The sequence below is a fragment of the Botryllus schlosseri genome, chromosome 14 (assembly GCF_051294905.1).
Source record: "Botryllus schlosseri isolate E-star chromosome 14, Bs_hap1, whole genome shotgun sequence".
Classification (NCBI taxonomy): domain Eukaryota; kingdom Metazoa; phylum Chordata; class Ascidiacea; order Stolidobranchia; family Styelidae; genus Botryllus; species Botryllus schlosseri.
The window spans coordinates 11,919,598-11,936,957 of record NC_137249.1 but is presented as its reverse complement, the minus strand read 5'-3'; the positions used below and the strand labels follow the sequence as shown (position 1 = coordinate 11,936,957).

The 17,360-nt window shown below is 41.8% G+C and overlaps 1 protein-coding gene across 3 annotated transcripts in view; it reads left to right on the top strand.

The window, feature by feature from the left end:
* The first annotated feature begins 5,599 nt into the window (after positions 1-5,599).
* The window catches only part of LOC145456587 (uncharacterized), a 32,794-nt gene continuing 21,033 nt past the window's right edge, over positions 5,600-17,360 (top strand). The window contains exons 1-3 of one of the 3 annotated variants that reach the window (XM_080334723.1): positions 5,601-6,442; positions 6,512-8,816; positions 17,174-17,340. In XM_080334723.1, coding sequence (XP_080190849.1) covers positions 8,695-8,816; positions 17,174-17,340 — 289 coding nt within the window. In that variant the 5' untranslated portion in view covers positions 5,601-6,442; positions 6,512-8,694. Of the gene's footprint in view, positions 8,817-17,173; positions 17,341-17,360 lie in introns of all 3 variants that reach the window. The other 2 variants (XM_080334724.1, XM_080334722.1) reach the window with 2 other exon arrangements.

The window sequence follows — 17,360 nt, the reverse complement described above, 5'->3', positions numbered from 1 at the left end:
ATTGTTTAGAACAGTGGTTCTTGACCTTGCCCCCAGCGCCCCCAGGGGGCACTGGCGATTTTAAAGGGGGGCGGAAACGCTCAGGGGGCGATATGGGGGGCGCTGGAGAAAAATGGCTTCGCAGTAGATGATGTGGTGATAGGACATATCCTTAATGAGTATTCAGAGCAAATTAACACCGAAAACTTCGTTACATATAGCCTTCAAAATACCTATAGATTTAATTGTCCATGGGCGCCTAAATGACTGACACCGAATGTTCCTATCTTGGCAATCTGGTCCCCAGAAGACGAATTCCATCTGGCAGGGAAAAATTATATGTCAGTGAATAAATACCAATCTGAAATCGTGTGCGTCTTTTAGTTTAGTACGATTGGGCGACAGGGATATTCCTGTTGGGCGATATCCCCGTTAAGCGATTCTATATTTTTTGATATTGCAGACAGTGGGCCACGAAATAACATCATGCAACGAAGTCATACCAACGGGTTCGCCCGCCCGAATATGTTTAATTATTAGTAACGGACCCTACAGTTTTCAAGAAACCTCACAATGTTCGCTTTAAGTTTTGATGAGTCTGCGGCTCTGCGCACACTCAACAACTCACTGCGCTGACCCTTGGACAACAAGGTAATAACTTCAGATTTGTTGTGCGCAACGTAGATTTTCTGTGCGCAGAGACCGTGTCAGCACTGCGCACGTGCGCAGCTTAGAGGCAACATTGCACCTCACTCAGCTCTACCGGTAAATGTGTTTACGTGAGCAGAGAGAGGATAAAAATTAATCTCAATTTACATGCAATTCCCGATGATATTGACCAATTCAATCATTAATTAGTGAAATTTTTCGCGCTTCGCGCGACTAGGCGAGAATAGCTGCCTCTGTAAATGGACACCCAATGTAGATACCTGATAGGTTATCAGCAAATAGCGGACAGCCTAATGGGGGTCTGGGAGTGAAGTCCCCCGGAAGTTTGGTTTATCACCCGATGGGGGCCCAGGACCAACGTTTTTTGTTTTAGGGGGGGGGGGGGGGGCTGACGAAGTGCTGTTACGGCCATGATAACGAATAATTGTACCTGCGGGCACGCCCGAATATGTTTAATTATTAATTACGTGCCCTTTATTTTCCTATACAACAGCTCACTCAGCGCTACTGGTAAATCTGATTACTTGGGCTGAGAGGATAAAAAGTTTATAGCGACTTATATATGTAATTACCACCTATTCATTCATGCATTATAGAAAATTTTGGTACCTAGGGCAACCAGGTCACACAAACTTTGCTGACCATCGAAATCACGATATGGGGTTCGTGGGGGCGAAGCCCTCAGAAGTTCGGTTTATCACGCTAAGGGTGCGCAAGGCAATCGTTTTTAGGGGGGTTGACGAAGTGCTGTTACGGCCCTATCTCTTAATCATTTTCTTTATTACATTCCTTACAATATGAAGTTGGGGGGGGGGCACTGGAGCACGATAATTTTTGAAAGGGGGCGCTGGAGGAAAAAAGGTTAAGAACCGCTGGTTTAGAACAATGCCGATTTTCAGACTTTGAAGGCTATTTCGGGGTGGTTCCATTGCCTTGATGAAAATTTATGATGTTTGACCGGCTTACCCTTGCCGAGCATTAAATTTGATGAAACGGGTATCAATCGAAAGCTGACGCTGTACTGCTGGCGAAAATATAAATTTCATTCCGCTCATGGCCCTGGAACCCTCAGAATCAGCCCCAAATTATTCATTGTTGAGGAGATTGTCATTGTGACGCAACAATGCTGTCTGGCGAAACGAGACAGTAGCTCAAGAGCAAAGATGCGACTGCGCGGCGAGAGTGAGATGACAGTGCACTGCTCAGCTGGCGCCGCGGCAATGGGTGATGAGCTTGTGTTTCTAAGTGCAACAGGCCTTTTGCAGGACTTCGATCACGTGACTACATACGCATAGCAACCACAAATTGGTTAGCAAGCTACTTTCTCGCGCACCTGCTTCAGTGCTAAATATCGCATAGTGTACTGTGGATTTCTGGATGTAAACGTTTCGGAAATTTGTTGTAGAAGTCATCAGAGATTTACCTATGCTAGATGTCAATCCTGTACAAAGCACATAGAATGATATCGTCAGAATTACGCAGAAATCTGTCGTTAACGTAGCCGTATTTCGGATACAGTATATTATCGTTGTCGGGCTGTAAACGTTTTATATAAAACGCAAGTGTCATGGAAATGCGCAAGGATTCAAATATGTTGGATGTCTTTGATTCATGAACTATGTAAACTCCTTGCGTCAAAATGATCGACATTGTAGCCGTTATTTGGTAATCATCTATGATTTTATGACACAAAATTCGACATTGCAGGAAATTGACTACGTGATATTTATTGCAGCTCATTAAGTAAGGTGTGGATAGTATACTGTATACTATAATATAGTTGTATTGTAGTGGTAGTTGGTAATCATTGCAGCATTTTGATGATTGATATCGATTGCAATATATATATGATACTGCTATTTTTAAGCCTAGAGATAATGACTGCCAGTGCCAGTACGTTGATGTGTTATGAATTCATGCAATGTGCTACATACCATATATATATTAAGCATCCTATGCTATTGTATGACTTCTCAGTTAAACAATTGAAAATATTTAGATCTCTACACATATATTACAAGTTATTTATCATTCTGTCATGCTGCGAAGTGCCACTACCCGAAGAAAAATGATCATCAGCTCCAATTGAGGGTGCAACTAACTGTCCCGAGGCCTGGATTACTTGATTGATTGCCTGGATTGGATTACTTCACTCTATGGCACAGTGCAAATATCTTGAATTTCAAGACATGGTTATACCACATGTATATGAATTAATGATATGATGGATTATCCCAAGAGAGCCGAACATAGGCAACTAAGAATTTGATGATGCCTCGTCAAGAATTCAGCCTGGAGCCAATTATTATCACCACATAAAATTCGGTCATGCGGTAGAAGGCAGTGTGGTTTCATGCCAAAAGAAAATGTCAGCAGATGATCTGACCACTGACTAACTGTCATGAACTTCTTTCCCGATGTTGATGTCTGCTAAAAGGATATTTCATTTGTATGCAGCAAGACAAGCGCTCTTCCGTGGATGCTATGAATATGTCTAGACTAGGGTTACCATATTTGTGTGAAACAAATTCCGGACACTCTTTAGCGCCAACTAGCGGATTCAAAAATGAGCGGTGACAAGCTGCCTGTCAATATGACGTCACACAAGCAAAGCATTGCCCATCGACTGTATGCGAATGGAGTGGAACATAGGTCATGAATTGGGCCATCTGTAATGTGAGCTCTGGTGATTGTTAATTGGTAGGGTCTGCAATATATTTCTCCACGGGCCGGATGAAATCGTCTGGCGGGCATTGTCTGGCCTGTCGGGATTGTGTTTGACAGCCCTGCTATACTGTTAGGTCGGTGCGGCTATCTGGTTGTTTGTTTTGATCAGGTCCGAAACAACATTTTTTCTGCCCCCTTCCGCCACTAAAAAAAAACACTGATGTTGAACTTACTATATGCATTTGGCTGTTGAAATTTATGAATTAATTCTGTCAATAATATTGATTTTTCCATATATTAGGCTACTATAAAATGCACCTGTAGGCTACTATAAAATGCACCAGCAGGTTGCATATCCGCTGATTTTCAACTTTTTATTTTCGCCGCCTCATTTCCGACTTGAAAATGTTCCGTGGCCCAGCTCAAAACTTGATAAGCTGCAGCTGATTACTAAAAAAATGTCAACTAGCCCAAACTTTCTCACGGCCTAGGAAGCTGATTACCTCCCACATCATCGCGATTCCCAGATGAAGGCAAACGACCACAAGATTTGGAACCACTGTTTGCAACTGAAGCATCCAATCGGCCATAACCAACTCTAGGAATATACCGTTAGCTTATCATTGCGATTACAATCAGACTTATTTCAGTACATGATGGTTATTTATATTGATTTTGATTGTATTTCTGGCGAGGGTGATGCCTGGTGCCCATACTAATATCATATCAATATACCTTGCATTAACTCGCGCGCGACACTAAGAAGGATTTTAAATAGCATAACTCTGCTTGAAAATAATATTGTTTATGTTGATTTACGAAAAAAATTTGAGCCCACTTCAAGCGTTGAAAATTCCGGACATTTAGGCACATTTTAGAAATTCCTCCCGGACGCAGATTTTTCAGTGAAATTCCCGACATGTCCGGGAAATTCCGGACGTATGGCAACCCTAGTCTAGACAAGTGGCTATGGAGGTAGAGGAAAATACATAGGCATAAGAGTCTCGGCAGTTATTGAACTTGATAAGGTTAACATGCATTTTTCTTCAACTATTTCTTATGCTCTGGGTATCGAATGCACAAAAATTAATAAATTGCACTTCTTTGCAAGTTTATTTGTAAATTCAATGAATTAAAGAATATCATAAGTTCAGAATATTACGGAGTCAATGCAAAAGAAACAATGTTAGTCGTCTTTAGAGGATGTTTCTGAGTTGGTTGAACCAATACACAGAGGGGGTCAGCAACGAAGTACTATTTTACCTTAGTACTAACGTCATTATGAGCATAGGCAACTTCCACTTCTACTTGACACTTTTTAGGTAGTACTTTTTTGTCAGGTTTGGGATTTTGTCAACTAGAAAGTAGCTTTGGCGCATGATTGCATCCCCTTCAAGCGTGAGGTTGTCATAACAACTGGGCAAAATAGCCCCAGTACCACGGTAACTAAATTAATTTTTGAAAATTGCACCTATTTGTGGTGTCATCACCTTTTTGCGTTGATCAAGAAGATGCAACATGCAATGTTTACAGTTGTCACATGGCATCAATTTCTAAAACTAAGTGACCCTCAGCCAAATCTACTTCATGTAACGAATTTCTCGACTACTTTTCAGAAATTCAATTCTACTTCCAATTGAAGTGCTTTGGACATGACATACAATGACCACGTGGACCACCTCTGGGTATAGGATGACCAATCTTGTCACTGCGTTTGAGCTGCTCTAAGAGTTATTTGATAGTTACTTCCCTTAGTTCGCTGAATAGCGCGCATATGTGACATCAACTATTTATCAAAATCGTGCGTGATTTGCCAAATCCACTTCAATTGCGAAGTAGTGCTAATAAAATCGGCATTGTATAAGGCAACAATAAGGTGCACTGCTTTGGTTAGTCTTGATGGCAGGTTCTCCCAAAAGATACTTCCGATGTGTTCAGCGACATTTGTTTTAGAGCAGCACGCCAGCACCCAAACCAGCAGACAGTATATCCTGATCCTTGCGGGTCCCGGCTGCTTCAGTCATATCTTCCATCCAAAATCAGGCTCCGCAACATACAAATAGTACTGCTTGAACTAACAAATACTCTTACCAGAATATAAACCAATCGCTTTACTTCAAATGCATAAATTTAAGTACATATGATCAGAGTTGAGTACCGTAATACGACTACGTTACCGATGGATTTCTGCGTAATTCTGACGATATCATTCTAAATGCTTTGTACATGATTGGCATTTAGCATAGGTGAATCTCTGATGACTTCTACAACAAATTTCCGAAATGTTTATAACCAGAAATCCACAGAACACTATGCGATATTTAGAACTGAAGCAGGTGCGCGGAAAAGTAGCTTGCTAACCAATTTGTGGTTGCTATGCGTATCTAGTCACGTGATCGAAGTCCTGCAAAAGGCCTATTACGTCGCAGAGAAACGTTGCGCTGTTGATACTTTTTCCAGACGAGCTCACATTACCAGCCTTTCCTTGACTTGTAAGGGTAAAACTGGGCCCGCATAAAGTATTAGGGCGCTACGAATTTTCACGCATTAACTTATAGAGATCTTTCCGTCTAAGTAGCTGTCTATATTGGATATGCCAGAATATTATGATATCGATTGGGTTAGCCCGCTTGTTGCGTAGGGCTCCAGAGACATGTCGCGCTGTTGATTGCGGGTGTCGATACTTTTTATAGTCGCTTTTGAGCATACATTACCAGCCTTTCCTTTCCAGATTTTACGCAAAAGTAGCTATTGGTCTCTATTGATTGTAATGATGCCCCATACATAGATCTGTCATGAGCTTTTGCACGGTACCGGTATGTCTTGATTTTAGTATCGAACACGGTGACAAGTCTCAACGTTGACACTCAATGATTGGGGCAGGTATTTCGTTATCGAGGTCGAGTATGGTAAAGATGAGCGCTGATTTATGATAGGCTATATCTAATTTCGAGAATTACCTCGCGGACCACTCAAAACCTTCACGCGGGCCATAGTTGACCCGTGGGCCACGGGTCGGCCGCCCCTGCTCTAGCTCGAACAAAATTGGGTATCGTGATCTGAAGCATGTCGTCTACTGCAAACGGTGTCTCGATATTATCCGATGGTCAACATTGCTCAGCTCGAGGTAACTTGTTTATATTTCAATACATCTGTTTCCGAAGTAGTAACCACTATTCAACTTTCAAAATTCCAGAAGTTGAAAAATCAACCACGTTCTATTGGTGGAACGGCTCCATGTATTCGGAATCTCCGGCGTGGCATTAGAATGGATAAAATCTTATTTGAAAGATAGCTAATGCAGTGCGTATCTGTGGATGGTGTCCGTTTGTCAGAGATTCAAATCGAATCAGGAGTACCACAGGGTTCTGTTCTCGGCCCATTGCTCTACCTCATGTAGGCTACACGTAGCCAGTCGGATATATTTGCCGTCGTCATGGTTTCTTCCACCATTGCTACGAGGATGATACACAGGCCTACGGTTTTATGAGAAATAGCAATGATTGGGAGAGCGTGCCATCCAAGTTACAGCGATGTCTTATCAATATTGAACTCTGGATGACACAAAATCGTCTCAAGTTAAACAAAGAGAAAACTGAACTCATCATTTTTACGCCAACCAGACGCCCCATCAACCACAATCAATTCACCATCAGATTCAGACCAGACACCATCCAAGCCAGGACCTGTGTACGTAACCTAGGTATTCACTTTGACGGCATGCTCTCAATGGAAAAACATATCGACTATACATCAAAGATCTATTTCATGTATATCCACAAGATCGGTCGAATCAGGAACTTCTACCTATCTGAAGATGCATGCAAAGCCATAATACTGTCGCTGGTGATCTCACGGCTTGACTATGGAAATGCTCTGCTCTACGGGGCAAACCAAAATTGCATCGACAAGCTACAGAAGATCCAAAACATCGCTGCTCGTTTGGTAACTCGGTCAAGGAAGCGTGATCACGTAACGCCGATTCTTAGATCCCTTCATTGGTTACCCGTGAGATTTAGGTCTGAATACAAGTGGACGGCATAAACAAATGGACGGCAATGATGGTCGTACAGAAAATATGTGTGCACAGTATTCGGTATCAGATAGGGATGATCGAAACGACCTTGAAGGTCAGTTAGTCTGATCACACCCGTAAGTCAAGTCCGAGTTAGTGACTAGTGCAAGAGTTTTCAGCCGTGTTTTGGCCATGGCCCATTTTCCGGTCTGAAAATGTTCTGTGGCCCACCTCTTATCCTAGAGTCATTGTCCAGTTCGATGCATGGTAATAGCCGGCCTGCCAAATTACCGTCAATTTGGATCAAATACACTTCAGTCCGAGTTTAATGCACACCCTCTGTTCAAGGGCATCCGACTTAAGACCGATTATGACCCTGCCGCAATACTTACTTCAGCATTACGTTCCAGTTATTATATAAGCAAAATTATTTCATTTGCTGTTAGCGATAGGTTATCATAGCCTGGGGACAAAAGCGGCCGTTTCCTCCTCCCATTTTCAACTTGTACGTACATGTGACTGCATATGTGCCACAACGTCTCATCAGAGTCAGATGAAAAGCTTGATGTAGCCTACGTATAATTCGATAATGTATGTATTTTTGAGGGAAAAACATGGAAATATAACTGAACTTTCAACAATTCTACAATTTTCCAAACAGCTCTGTGGCCTATCTCAGAATGCTCCTGTGGTTCAACAGTGGGCCAGTGCTTACTGTTTGAGAACCCCTGGACCGAGTCCAAGTCATTGTGTGTACTGTTCAGTTTTGAGTTCAATCCTGTTCAACCCACTTTTTTCATCTCCGTTTGAGTGATATAGAATAGCTCGCATTCATAATATACTCATTTTCCTCAGTCTTAACAGTCTCTGAGCCTATTTTCCAAGTATCAGGGCTGATAGAAGAAATACCAATAATGTGGTAACTTTACTATTCATTCAAATTGCAACGAAATGTCTGTCTTGGCCGTCCTAGTCACCAGTCATATGACTTGGTTCGAGTCATGCACAATGACTCGAGTACAAGTCAATACATAAATTAACTAGAGTGGAGTCATTGCACACATTTGAAAATATGACTTTGATCACGTTGAGTCACCAAAAAATGGCGACTCGAGTCGAGCATTTGACTCGAGAAATTACAACCCTGGATGGAAACAATGGGAACCACCAGATTTGGACACTATAAGAAAAGAAAATACTGATTTGCCCTGGCATTTGACCTGCGAATCACCATTTTGATTTGAAATTATTGAATGTTGTACCGGTGTCTCTGTTCAAGGTATCAATATGTTATTTTCAGATTGTATTGTAATTAGACTGGGAATATTTATGTGACTAGTAATCTCAGCACTATCCATTTCAACATGACCACCCCCACCCAGATTGCGGTGGCTTGTGAAAGTGCTGCTGCAGTAACTCTTCGCTGCTCATATGGACGAATTGTTACAACATTAGCTTTTTATGGAAGGAGGTGGAGCAACACAGAGTGAGTTACTATTCCATCAACAACTTTTTCTATTTCTACAGTTAAATTGTTGGCCTTATTTTCCAACATTTATTCGAATCAATATTTTACAATAGTTTGTGTGTCACTTAGGTCACATTAACCCTTATGAGGTGGTTGTATCATATATGATAGCCTATGACATATCTCTGTAACCCATTTCTCCCCGTTGACACGCCCCTGACATATAGTACTACGTTTTTTGAAAAGCTGAGACTTTTCCGATCCATTTGGTACCTTACTCAAAAAATTTTGGTTTGCAAATTAAAAAATTAAATACTAAAACCGGAAAAAATGGTTATCACCTAAAATTTCCAGATCTTTTCCGAGTGGGAAATTCTGTCGGAAATTCTGCCAGAAAGTCAGAAGTCGACTTGTACAGTATTCTGTGTAAATTATCACCGTTTTGAACATCAACACGTGTTCTGGGGAGTTTTCCGAGGGGGTTTGTTACTTGTGGTCATGCTCAAGTGATTTTCAAGATCTACGTCAAGTTCAGGTCCACATTCATGATGGCATATGAGTCATAAACTGCTTTACTATGTTTGCAAATGGTTGGATATCACAAGAGTTTTATGCCATAAACCGGACGGTAGGGGTCCGATTGGGTCTTGATCATGAACTTGACCTCTTTGACCACTCACAGACCACGCCCATTTGCTAATTTTCCATGTATTTTCCATTTTTCGATGTCTGACGAACGGCGGGGTTTACAGCCATGGTTGACGGCTTGTTTGAAACCAGGCAACGGTGGCTACGCACTGGGGCATCATTTTTGTCTCTTACACCATCCTGGGGGTTAGCTCTGATAAATGAGAGAGAGAGAGAGTTTCAACAGAGAAATAATTGTTTCTTTAAGCTTATTAAAAAAAACCAACACATGTCATCGGGTGTCGATTAAGGGTGGAATCGGTAGAGGGGTATACTCCGGCCATTTTAAAACCTGAACGGCCAAGATTCAAGTCTTGGTGGGGTCACGGTGTGAATTTTAAAAGTAATGGTCAATTCCAGTTCTGCAAAATATCACCCCACCGTAATTTTCCATGTATAATGCGCAAAATTTTCACGAATTATTGCCCTAAAATAGGGGGGTGCGTATTATACATGGGAACAACACGCTTGAAAAAAATCTCCCCATATAAAAAACTTGAATCACACCTTTCTTCATGTTTGTTTCCAATCGCACATCACTTTCAGCCATCGCTCCCAGCATAGGCGCCGAACCTGGGTATGCAAGGTATGCCACGCATACCCAGACATTTTCTTAGGTATGCGGCATACCTAGAATTCGGTTTGGCATGTATCGGCATAAACCCCCGATTGTGTTATTTAGAACAAATCGCGAGGCCAATTAGCGAAAAGCGTGTTGCCAATTAGCGAGATTCGTCTGCACAATGTAACGCGAGCGATTTCCCGCTGAGATGATCGCGAAATTATGTCATTGTTTGCCGTGCGATCGTCAATCGTCGCATGGGACGCTTGCCTGATTTACGCTATCGCGTGTCCAACAAGCCTAGGTTCACTTGCTTGAACAATCACATCAGCAGTAGGCCCGGTGCGCACTATACCATCGCTAGCATGCACTACCGAGCGAGATAGTGTAATGGTTATGCGTCCGGCTTCTCGAGCGGTAGGTCGTGGGTTCGATGCCCGGCCGGGTCATACCAAAGACTCAAAAATTGGTATCCGCAGCTATCCTGCTAGGCGCTCAGCAATCACGGATAGCATGGAGGAGAAAAAAACCGGGGGCGCAGACTAGATGACCTCATGGGGCCGTATCGCAACTCCGTCGTCAAAGCATCTCGATGGTGCAGGCGAAAAAGAATATCATATCTCTCTCTATCGCATCTGCCTTGGCGCGCACGATATTATCGCTTGCCTACACAATCGCATCTGCAACAGGCCTGGTATGAAAGATATCATCGCTGGCCGCCGGCCAGCTATCGTGTTTCGATCTTAGCATACGTTGGCTCCTAACTCTCGATGGCTTAGAGACAATGCCGTAAGGTGTATGCTGATTAGCGATTAGCGCCAAACTGAATGACACCGAACATAACCATCAGAAGATGTTTGTCAAGGCTTGAGTTGTAAAAGACGAGATAGGTTGGAACAACCTGAAATCGGTGCCATTATAGAACGGATTCCATAGCAATTCGGACATTTTGCCTTGCGGAAATCGTCGCCGTGGTTACGTAATACGCGTTGATAAGCGATCACGCTAATTGACAGCGCTTCCAGACTCGCTGATAAGCTTATACGCGCAAGTTTGTTAACATGAGGAGATTGTATAATCGGCATTTACGGATGCACTTAACCCTCATGAATTGATGCTATATTAACCCTAATTATCAATTCCATCACATTACGACGTTATTCCATTGTGACGTCATGGAGCCCGCATACCTAAGGAAAATTAGCGTTCGGCGCCTATGGCTCCCAGTAATTCGTATTATCACTGTTACGCGCTGCCAATTAGCGAGATATGTGTTACCAATTAACGAGCAGCATAGCACGCGGTCTCCTGCGGAGTTAGTTTGCCGTTTGTACGCGAGCGAAATTAGGTCATTGAGCACCAGCGAGCATTGCTGCACGCGCGCGCAGCAATCCTCGCTAATTCATTAAGAAAGGCCTGAACAATCGCATATACCACAGGCCATGCGTGTAAGATATAATCGCATAATCAGTCGCATCTCTAAAAGACCTGATGCGCACGACATAACCGTTGGCCTGGGCAATCGCATCTGTAATAGGCCTCGTGCGCAAGATGACGTGTCGCGGGCCTAAACTATTGTGTCGCCGGCCTCGCAGGCTTTGCTGCTATCTACTTTCGTTTAGAGACAATGCCGTTAATTGTATGATTAGCAATCGCATCTGTAATGGGCCTCATGCTCAAGTTGTCGTGTCGCTGGTCTGAACTATCGCGTCGCCAGCCTCTCAGGCTTTGGCTGATATCTACCATTGTTAGAGACAATGCCATTAATTGCATAATGATTAACGATGGTTTTGTCATGTTTGTTGAAAAGTGACATCGCAAGCAAAACAGAACGACATGTCGACATAGTATACTGAAACACAGCTATTCGTGTACTGCAAATGCAGGGTGCGTACTATACACGGGTACAGGCTTTTTCCCAGAATTTGCATGCCATTTTAAGGGTGCGTATTATACATGGGGGCGTACTATACTTGGAAAATTACGGTAATTAATGATTTCATTAGATCTAAACACAACAAGATTGCAATAAAATCAAAAGGTGGGAAGCAGTCAAGAAGACTGGAGTAGTCTTTTAATCATACCGCACCTAGGCTTAGTGGGCCACTTTTGGTCCATCAAGTGGCTTATGCGGATAAGATACGGAATGCGATAATATCCGGATATACCAAACTAGAAATCATCAATTTTCAGCATTAATCTTAGGTGGTATTGTTGATAATTGGACTCAATTTTATTGAGATTGAAATAAGAACACTATGCTTTTCATTAGCCTTTCATGGAACCCTTAGAACTAGTCTGCTGACTTTCAATGCGTCCATGGATTCCAGTTGAAGTATATCTGAACTCAGTAACAAAGTACTTCTACTTTTACGAAGTATCAAAGTAATTTTGCTCTATTTGCAGCAGCGATTTATTCACTCAATGTAAATATATTCTCCATCTACTTCATTCTTCTGTGACTCACTTAAAATTGACTCTTTACATTTGCCTAATAGGAGTATTATGTTCTTCCAATAATAGAAAGAGAGAGAGACAGAGGGAGCGACCAAGATTGAGAAATTCAGTGGCTACTTTCGTGGAGAGTCCAGAATTTTCATCATGTTTCGTGTAATATATATATATATATATATATATATGAAGGCATAGGCGCCGACTTTTTTTTTGCGAGGTGGCGAAGTCTTGTGATATCATAATTGCTCATTATCGATGACGTCAACGTTACATTAAAACGCACTTTACTACATGCCGCTGGCGTTAAACAATTCGTGTGACGTTTTAATATTGGCCCTGGACTCATTAATATCAAACCATGCAGTCCAGTTATTAAATGGGATCTTAAAACGGTACGATCATTCGAAACAGTAACTACGCAACCAATCCGTCCGACGGAATGCATCAAACATCAGATTTCATGTCACTAAGAATCTGGAGTTGCATTAATGTTATTCACGCGCAATGCGTCGTGTGAGTAACGAAATACACCACGCACTAGCCTGGCAAGTAACACCACAACTCTCGAATATTTCAAGCAGACGATAATGATGATTACAAACGCGAAATCGCGCAGCCAATCAGTAATTGTTTCTTGCGGTTTCTTGCTTCGCGTTGACCAACTCGTATCGCGGCAATTGTTTGCAGATTAAAACAGCGATTTGGGCGGCATTGGTGCATTTCCCGATTTACGTTCGCGAAGCATTTCGGGAGTACATCGGTCAATTCGTGACTTCAATTGGCATGTCGACGACCGCCAACACATACTAATTGAATTACGTGTTGACTACCGCACAAGTTTCCTTCTACGGCGGCAGGTTGGCCAACCCTGGGCTAGAATTAATTCCACTTCCGGGCGCATGCTGCCATCTTATCAATAGAAATCCATTTTCTACCAAATGCCTAATAGTTTAATATCCGATATTGTTGTTCTCGATACCACTACAGCCAGCAATCAAGTTTATCGGAATGTTGAAGGTTCCCTGTTCAAACGAATCGAATATAATCAGAATTTGTGCCACCCAGAATCTTGAGATGCATCAATATTTGACAATGGCATGGCCTACTGCGCGTAAATAATGAGAGGAACACTAAAAAATGACCTTGTGCGAAAATTTCGGAGTATGAATGTATCGAGTAGATAACAAGATATATGGATGATGGCAAATAAAGAAAGCGTGTAACATTCTAATCAGTTGGGCGTTTTTTTTTTGACATGTCAAAATTTGTCAAAATTTTGTCAAAATTGTAGCGTTAGGTCAAAATTTGTCAAATTTTTTCATAAAGTCAAAAAAATTTTGACGTCTGCATTTTGTTTGTATCGTAGATTTTGCACTGTCGGTAAACTTAAAATGTGATATTTTACCGCTTTTAGCCTATTTTATAGGCCTACCGTTGTAAAAGGCTAATCCTCTGCTCATTGTGAATCATAAACGGTCAAATAAAACATATAATAGGTAGGCATGGTGTTATGGTCAACGTGCCGCAATATCCTAACTGAAGAAAGTTTTCTTGTGCGTTGCATCATTCTCATATTAAGAAGTGCATGATGAAAAATTGTGATGTAGACAACATTGTCAGAATGAAGCAACACGGTGTGTCACCAGCAGTGTACGCACAACTTGAGTGTTGTCAGCCAACAACTGCTGCTGTTGAACGTTCTTGGCAGCTTCTTAGTAAGGACGTGCAGTTTGTGCACTTTCTACCCAAGAATGTAGGAAAGTATCTCTCGTTGTACTACAAAATATTTTAATTATTTCTACCATAATACATATTGTAACCACTTCAATTCTTCATAGGGCCAGATTTCGTTAAATTTTTTTTTTTTCATGTTAAAAGTTTCCTGTTTCTAAGCCAAAAACGTTTTTTCAGGCCAAACTACTTCGTTAGGACAGTCAGTTCCAACCAGAAATGAAGATAAGTGGTACAATTTTAACATTATGTGGGAAAACACCTAATTTGCATATCTTAGGTCAAAATTTGGTCAAAATTAAGTTTTTTTAGGTCAAAAAAAGTCAAAATTTTGATTTTTTAGGTCAAAATTTACTTTTTTTTAAGTAAAAAAAAAGCCGCCCTACTAATCAGTATCGTCACGAATGGGTTTTGAGTCTGACACAGTATTGAGTAGCTTTCGTAGCGACAATTGTTTTCTCATTATATCGGTGTTTAAGCTGTATTGATGCATTTCCCGAAAAATGTCACTGGCAAAGCCTTGTTAGAGAAACAAATCTGCGCAGAAATGAATTTCAATTTCCAAGCACACACCAACACACCCTTCAACTTCGCGTTCCAATTACCAAGACTATCAAGAAGCTAGCTTGGTCACGAATGGTTTTGTAAACTAATATGGGCGCACATAATTTAGAATTCAGAAAAGCAGAACGTCTATTGGGGCGCCTGATCGGGAGAGGAGATCTAGGATGATACTTCTATGCACACGCTAGGTGCGTAGCTAGTCGAAAAATTAGTGGGATTTGGATTTTTTCAAATTTACCATAGCATCAATTCAATTCCGGTCAAGTACATGTGCAAATGGCTATCATATAATCTCTTTGTATTGACGATTTTAAGCGTATGATAAGCCTGCCAAAGAGTTTGTGAGGGCTGTCAATTAGCGAGTCCTTGATCCCTGGTGAACAATTAAATACGCGTGCGTATTCCGCAGTCTCGGCGACAGTTTTCGCAAATCAAAATGTCCGAACTTGATGGCACCGATTTCAAACGCATGTCGTCTTTCAGAACTCAAGCCATGCTACACATCTTCTGACCGTTAAGGTGAAGTATAAGCAGGGCAGGAATCAATTATGCACGTTAAAGTCTGTTTGCAGCATTTCGATGTTATTCAGTTTCGCGATGTTGCTTTTTAATCAATGACATAAAACAATCACTAATTAGCGTAAGCTCGACCGCATTGTCTCCAAACCAGCGAGAGATGGAGCCAAAGCATGCTAGGCCGGAGACGCGATAGTTGGCCAGCAATGACATCTTTCGCACCAGGCCTATTGCAGAGGCTATTGTGTAGGCCAGTTGATGATATCGTGCACATCAGGTCGAAGCCGCCAATGCCGATGCGATTGCGCAGGCAAGCGATGATATAGTATGAACTGGGCTTATTTCAGATGCGATTGTTCGTGTTCAAGCCTGCGGAACGAGGCTTGTTCCAGACTGGATAAATCAGGCTAGTGACGATTGCCACGCCACGAGCATGGGAATGAATGACCTAATTTTGTGACCATCTCAGCGGGAGATCATCACAGACTCTTCGTGCTAATTGACAACACGTTTCTCGCAAATCGGCCGTGCGGAACACTGATAACACAAGTATTGAATTGCAACTGAATATTAGAGTTAGAATGATCATTTCAAAATGACGGGGGTTTCGCGTTCGACCCCCAAAACCCCCGTGGCTACGCGCCTGGCACACTGGCGTATCGAAATCGAAGACGCCCCTAACGAGGTCGCATCGATTCGCCTGATTACTAATTACTGGTCACAAATCACTTGGGCGTTTAAGCATTTTGTACCAGGTGGCCGCCACCTCGTAAATATGGTCACGAGGTGGCTGCGCAACCTCGTAACCCGGCGTCTATGCATGAAGGGACCAATCTGTTTACACCAAGTCTGAGCCTATATCATTGTTCACATTGCCGCCTGGCCTATATAACAGTTTCATCACTGTAAATAAAGCTCGGAAAAACGTTTGAATTGTTAGATTTACCATATTTTCAATTGAGTAACTGATTGGTGCTGCAGAACTTGAACACAACTTTTAACAGCAAATTTATATTTCATTGTATCGCAGTCTCATCGAGTGCCTCAACAAGAGCAACTGGCACGATAAAGGATACAGAACAGAGATGGATTCAAAACTAAATGTCGAACTGTGTGAGATTTTGAGATTATACAAGAATTTTTTATGGCTATCGTTGAATTTCTATTCATGTTTTTATAAATTTTCATTATTGCATCACAATTCGCCATTTGGTTTTGAATCCAACTCTGTTCTGTATCCTTTATCGCGCTCTTGATAAAAGGCACGCGAAAAGTTCTTTGAGTCAATAAATATGAATTGGCTGTTGTAAGCCATATTTTCAATTGCCCTCCTAACTGCACAAAGCTTTAAAGCAGTCTATGATATATATAAGTTATCCATATCGGTCATCACATTATTAACTACTAGCCTTATATTCTGAGGGAGGGAGGACGCCATGTTGTCATATTTTTTGAAATGGGGCATTTGGGTGAAAGAAGGTATAGAACCGCTGTTCTCTAGCGAGGCAATCATTTGTATCATATGATTCGATTGAATGTGCACATGTTGTGCATGGGATGTAGCAACACGAACTCAGCTCTCTGCACCGTCCGCTGATATCAGTTTCCAGGTGTTGTCGTTTCATGAGACCGTATTTATGACTGTTTTGCAAAACTACTTGTGTAGTCTTCAAAGACAACAAATTCTACTTTAGTTGAAGTAGTTTTCAACTCCTTCGAAAAGCACTTCTTCCAGTTCTACTACTTGTGTAGCCTCCTTGACTACTTTTACTATGTCTGTGTGAACTACAATAGAGCATCAGATCTTATTGTTAACAGGCAATGGTCTATTGAATCGGCTTTTACGTGGGTTGCTTTTCAGATGTGGTGGATTTAGAAGGGGTTGTGGCCAGCAGAGCAAGCTCTGGTATGTTCAACCTCGGTGTGACGGAAGGATAAGTTGTACTTTAAGTGCTAGCAATTCAATATTTGGAGACACTTGCTATGGCTACGGAAAGTATCTGCTGGTTGAATATAATTGTGGCCCAGGTAAGACTGTTCATTCATCC